General features: G+C 35.3%; 1 protein-coding gene across 2 annotated transcripts; it reads right to left on the reverse strand.

Moving 5' to 3' along the window:
- Nucleotides 1-612: 612 nt before the first annotated feature.
- On the reverse strand, nt 613-5271 carry LOC136243262 (uncharacterized). Of its 2 annotated transcripts, XM_066034789.1 has the most exons (3): nt 3504-5271; nt 3130-3452; nt 613-824 (listed from the first exon to the last, which is right to left on the reverse strand). In XM_066034789.1, the coding sequence occupies exons 1-3, from the start codon at nt 5058-5060 to the stop codon at nt 746-748; spliced, it is 1959 nt and encodes a 652-aa protein (XP_065890861.1). In that variant the 5' UTR covers nt 5061-5271; the 3' UTR covers nt 613-745. The 2 variants fall into 2 exon arrangements, with proteins under 2 accessions (XP_065890861.1, XP_065890860.1); XM_066034788.1 differs by having other exon boundaries at nt 3130-5271.
- Between the last annotated feature and the right edge of the window lie 782 nt (nt 5272-6053).

The following is a 6053-nucleotide window of genomic DNA, read 5'->3' on the forward strand; positions in this document are numbered from 1 at the left end:
ACACTTTCAGAGATACGGACTTTTCAGACTTGTGGACCACCCCTGGTCTCAAGGGGTTCGGATAACTGAGGTTCCACTGTATATACATAATCTAGAATTCATGACCAGCCATGCACCCATAGCTATTAAGCAGCTTGCTCTCTATCCTAATTAAATGTAAATTTGCTTTTCAATCCACTAGCACAATATATAACAACAATCTATATGTGAAGTGTATTAAAAGTTGTGGTTATGCATTCTCACACACCACACAGGCTACATAGAATAAGAGGCCACAATCATCACAAGATTTGTGATACATATGAGTCTAACATAATTTAGCGCTAGTATATGATTATCATCAACAAATCACTGTTTAAATCTATAAAAGTTTGCTTACACTGTCTACAAAGTTGGCCATAGTGACTTAGTTACACAAATTTCACCATGTATTATGTGATATTATATGGCTTCGAAATTTATACACTAAATTGCTGGTTACACATTTAAAACTGAGTTTTCCTTGTTGGATCTCTTTGTGATACAGAGTATTTGCATGCAGTGTCATGCATGTACCTAGTCCATAGTACCATACATTGATGTTAACTTTGTACACACAGTAAGTATGATACATTAAAATTACAAACATGCATAAGTATACACACACATACCACATGGCATACAGCTCTAATTATATTTATGAATACCATCTAAACAAACCGTCACAAAAAGCACACAGAAAAACCATAATTAGCAGGTTATACATCTAGTTGTTGTCTGGTGAGAAGTTCAGTAGTGATTCTTGAAATGTGTTGTACACCTTCTCAACACTGAGTGACATATTTCTGTTGAAATACATACTTTATATCATTAAATATGGTACTACATTATAGCAAGGATCACCAACAAAGGTTCATGTTGTCCATTAAAACATATCAACCAAAAACTGTCCTTATGTTTCCTTCAGTAGTATATAGCAGTTAGGTAAAATCAAAGCTACTTCTACAAATTTATATAAAATCTACAAAGTTTATAAATTTTCTACTGAATTGCAATTGCTTTCCAAATAAAGCCTGTCAATGTAAGGGAGTTGAATTTTGGATTTTGGTACTAAAACTATATACTGAATTCAGAAAATATCCCAAACCTATATAGTTGGTTCGTGCTCACCTGAGCCCTCATTTCTTGTTAATAACTTTTTATTACATGGGCCAGCTGCCCAAACATTTAGTAATGCTGTGAACGAGGGGTCCGATACCACCCAAAAGTTGTGTGTAAGATTCTAAATCTCACCATTTTTTTGCAAAGATTCTGGATTCCAAGCCAAGATTCAATTTGGAAATTTACATAGCTAGCAACACATATATTAACACTTTTTGTGCATGCAGCTGGCTTCCAGGCTAATTGGATCACTGGCAATGCCTATACAAACATGTCAAGACACATACACCGTGTTCACAAGATTAAACTGATTGCAACACAGCACACGAGATAATATTACGGTATAATTTACAAGAAATATACGGAAATAATTGGACTTGTAGAACATTTGTCGAGATTCCATTTTATCAGAGATCCCAAATTCAGAATTCCATTTTGGGATTCCAAGTGATTTGTGTTGAATTCCAGTTGGTGTCGGACCCCCCAGGCTGTGAAGTCCTTTAAATGCCAGAACTGTTAATCAAAAAAGTGGTTTGATATGGGCAAGAACAAGTGAGTTATGAGGCTTTAAAATTTCCCATACATTTAGGTAGTCTCGCCTGACACGCAACAGAACTGCTAGACAGTATAAAACAAAACCTTACAATTTCCATATGACATCATGTATTATGTAATTTTGAGGTATAAATTCAAATTGTCAGTGATGATGAAGCGCTGCTTAAGATCCATGATGCTACTGTAAAAAAAAGCATCAGTGTAGACTGTGGATGAGACAGAGCGATAAAGAACAAAGTGAGTTCTAGTTGCGTGAAAGTATAGGAATATCTGATGTCAGAGGTGTACTCAAAGCTGATTGGTGACTGATGGATTCCTTGGTCGCATACGTCACTGCCAAGAGTTTCTATTGCATGTCACCAGACCTTTGTGGTCTGGGGGCATGACTAACATTTTCGATGGATGATTCAGATAGGCAAACATGTTTACAACATGAAAACATGCTTGTTCCAGTACAAAACCATTGGGAGTGAACACATGTTCACTTTTTGATATTACTGTATTTGGCAGGGGCGCAGGTGAACGTAAACTGACTATAGTGTAGTGGTGACTCAATCCTTCAACAAAATGCAGTCTAGCACTGAAGGAGTCACAACAGCAGCTGCATGGTATCAAGAACTTCCTCTGCACTTAACCTAACTGATGCATCACAAAAATTATACTAAGGCTGAAATGAACGGTACAAATTATTTGTTATTCATATTTGTTAAGAATATTGTTATTCATTAAATATTTGTTAATCAGACAGTTACATCATATTTATAATCTTGAAAACTGAAAGCTGTCATTTCAAAACTGTAATTCACCATCTTTTTAAAGACAAATACATACATGCATGTAAAGGACTTTTCCTTAAAAGTTTCAGTAGTAATCAAAGTGATTTTGTACCTTTCGAGTACCAACTTACACAGAAAATTCTTAAAGAATAATTCATTAATTTATTCATTAATTTGAAGAATATATTTAATATACGCTTCACCCCTTTATACAGAATCTACGACATGAAGTCCTGCATGTCATATAATGAATTGCTAGTAACTTGTTACTTAAAATTATCACTGTGTACATTAACAACATTATGCTATTCCTTAAATTGCACTGAATTGCCTATAAATAGTTTACATTTTATACCTGTAACTGACTAGGGACCTGGCCTATGAATACAGGAGTAAGAATCTTGAAACTAAAAGAACTTAGCTGGTGAGAAGTCAATGTTTATGTAAGTACAGAGAAAATTCCAGATTCTTTGGTGCTTGTCTAGACTGCACCACAGCAATGGGTCTGCCGGATTGCAAGATTCTCACTTCCTGTATTAACAGACTTTGGCCTTTTTACAGGTCCCTAGTGGGACAGTATTTACAAATACAGACAGATAATATATCCTGTGATATATGCTCTGAAGTTTGTAACACACATACACAAACTAAAACTCACTTCATATTTACACTGTTGTGTACATCATTACGCTCTTCATCATATACATTGGCATGAACTGGGCTATAGCGATGAGGGAGGCTTTTCCTTTTCTTGGCATAAAAGAGAATCATTTTTCTAACTGCAGTAAGGCAGATCAGAAGCAATGGAAGGATAACTAAAACCAATGACAATTCTGTTGTCACCTCCTCTACAGCTGTAAAGGTGTTAATATTAACAACCAGTACCATTACCAGTAATATAAATCCATCCAGTGCATTCCGTGACTCTTTCCGATATGGTTGCACCCACATATGGACCATGGCAATAACAACACAAGCTGTCTGAAGGTAAAATAATGTACTGTAGTAGTCCCTGTTAGCTATGATACTTACAACTAAAATTAACATGATCACTTGACGACATATCAGATAATAAGCAGCAAACCAGCGATACTTGTCCTTGTAGCATCCTTGAAACTGATCCAGTAATGGTTTGATCTTGATGAAGTTAATTTTCCTACTTAACAATGGCTCCAGCAATAACAACAATGGTAAACCAATCCCTACAACCAGTTCACAGATCACTGCCACAATACCATATATGGCATGACGACCATGGAAATATTCAATGTGTGGAGATACATATGTGTATACCTCATTAACATCAGTAAACTTGAGTGGTCTCAGTAACTGTAGTGAAGTGGATGCTAATGATGTGTAAGATAGTAATAGGAGAAGACAGATAACACGAATGATACAACGACTGACAAGTACTGTTATTCTCCTTGAGTATCTAGCTGCTAACACAACAAGGAAAGTTAGCAGTGCAACAGCAACAGCATGAGAATAATTAATGAATAACTGGTCTATTCCACTTAACCTTTTTACAAAACAAAGTTGTCCAAGAAATTTTGGAGATAGTTTGGCAAAACTTGATAGTACAGAAACAAATTGAGATGCATTATATGAAATGTATGGATTGCTATCCAACAAGATATCCACCATACTGTAGTAATAGATTATCCCATACATATATCCTGATGATATCTGAAAGTTGAAGTACATTAAACTAAACACACCAACTACCACTACAATCCAATACAAACAGGTCAACACTACCACTAACACTGTCATTCCAGTACTACAATGGTCTACATTAATACAATCTGTAGAATCATATGCTAGAGTGTATCCGGGACCACATTCTCCACAAGCCCTTCCTAACCTGTGATCATTACACTGACCATTGACTGTCTTAGGTAATTCAAAGTATCCTTGTCTGGTCTTCCTGCGATCAACAAAGCCACAATATTGTTTAGGACACCATGATATGGTTGGTATTCCTTCAACACTACCAAACCAGTAACCTCTTTTGATCTCAACATAGTTATCAGAACACTCCACTGCATCATGATGGTAGCAAACACAAGTCTCCCTTATACCACTATACTCATATCCAGGATGGGCAATACAAGGTTGTAGCTGAACAATGAGTGTCGTGCTTATCTTTTGTAGTGAACTTGATGTTGAAGTCAATGCTAATGTTACATTAATACTGTGAGATTTAATTTCATCACCTGTGAAGTTAACGTTAATCAGAGTAGTATTATCCACTAAAATGTGATCACGTTGCACTGTAATATTGTTACAATCACTGCACTCTACATCAAATTGGGATGGCTTTGAAGGTTTTCCAAAGTGATCAACAGTAGAGCCTGCAAATATAACATCATGACCAAGAATATTGTTCTTTATGTAGTAACTGTTGTAATCAGAGTTAGATGATATGTTAACACCATCATTGTTTGGGAAATATAATCTCAGTTCATGTGGTGAAGTAACTATAGGAGATTCATTCAATAAAGTGTCATTAGAATCACAAGGAACAAGTGGGATTGTATTATTAGATGGTAATTGTTTATAATAGCTGAACTGACATGGTATATTCATAAAGGATCGATCATCTGTGATGTTTGTGTATATTTCAAAGTACTTCGGAATGTCAAAGTAAAGTGATTGGCCAATAACTATTGCTGCATTATTTCCAAACAAAACACGCGAAGTTTTGGAATTAAAATGAAGAAATGGAACAATCTGATAATCTCGCAAGTCTATGTAAATTGCTCCTCCAATTTGTGTAGCTAAATTTTGAAAAAATAAAACAGTTGCATTGTCAGTGATGTAAACACTAGTATTACTACTAAGGTACAGTGCAGCACCATAATCAGCTTTGTTGTTCATAAATGTAATGTTACCTGTTAAATCTAGGTTACACAATGACAAGGACATGCAACTAGCAAAGTTGTTAGTGAAGCTGGAATTAATTATTTCAATGTTAATTAGTGACAGGGAAGAAACTGGTGAAAAGTAAGCTATGCTGTCACCTGCAGAATTGTTCTCAAATTGAGTATTTGAAATTTCCACATATGAATGTAGGATACTTGAATCAATGGACAGGGCTGCACCATGTCCAGCAGATGTGTTGTTAACAAAGTTACACTCAGCAATAAGTAAGGAGAAATTTTTATCACTAGGATTACTATAAACAGGTGTAATGGACAAAGCACCACCAATACGTCCAAAATTTTTATTTGACATAAAATTTACTTTAATGATGTTTATTTTAACATCTCCTCCAACAGTATGAAGATGGATAGCTGCAGTACCAAGTTCTTCGTATCCTGAATTTGAAAAAAATGCAATAGCATTGTTGACAATCTGCAGATTGTTTAATATCATTCTTGTACTACCACCAGCAACAGTAAACAATAGAAACAATGGTGAAAGAACTGTGTCTACAAATCCTCTAGTTAAAAACCTTCTTGGTTTAGTGTCAGTAATATTTGAATTGTTTACCAAAGTTATTGCGCTGCTGCCTTTAAGATTTCCACAGAAACTACAGCCATAATTACTACTAAACATTGAGTATTCAACTGTAAGATG

The sequence above is a fragment of the Dysidea avara genome, chromosome 13 (assembly GCF_963678975.1).
Source record: "Dysidea avara chromosome 13, odDysAvar1.4, whole genome shotgun sequence".
Taxonomy (NCBI): domain Eukaryota; kingdom Metazoa; phylum Porifera; class Demospongiae; order Dictyoceratida; family Dysideidae; genus Dysidea; species Dysidea avara.

Excerpts from the sequence above, each read along its gene's own strand:
- LOC136243262 (XM_066034788.1), bottom strand. The coding sequence starts at position 5,060 with ATGAATATACCATGTCAGTTCAGCTATTATAAACAATTACCATCTAAT. Across the intron at positions 825-3,129 it reads CACAACAGTGTAAATATGAA|AAATATGTCACTCAGTGTTG; the intron begins GTGAGTTTTAGT and ends GTATTTCAACAG.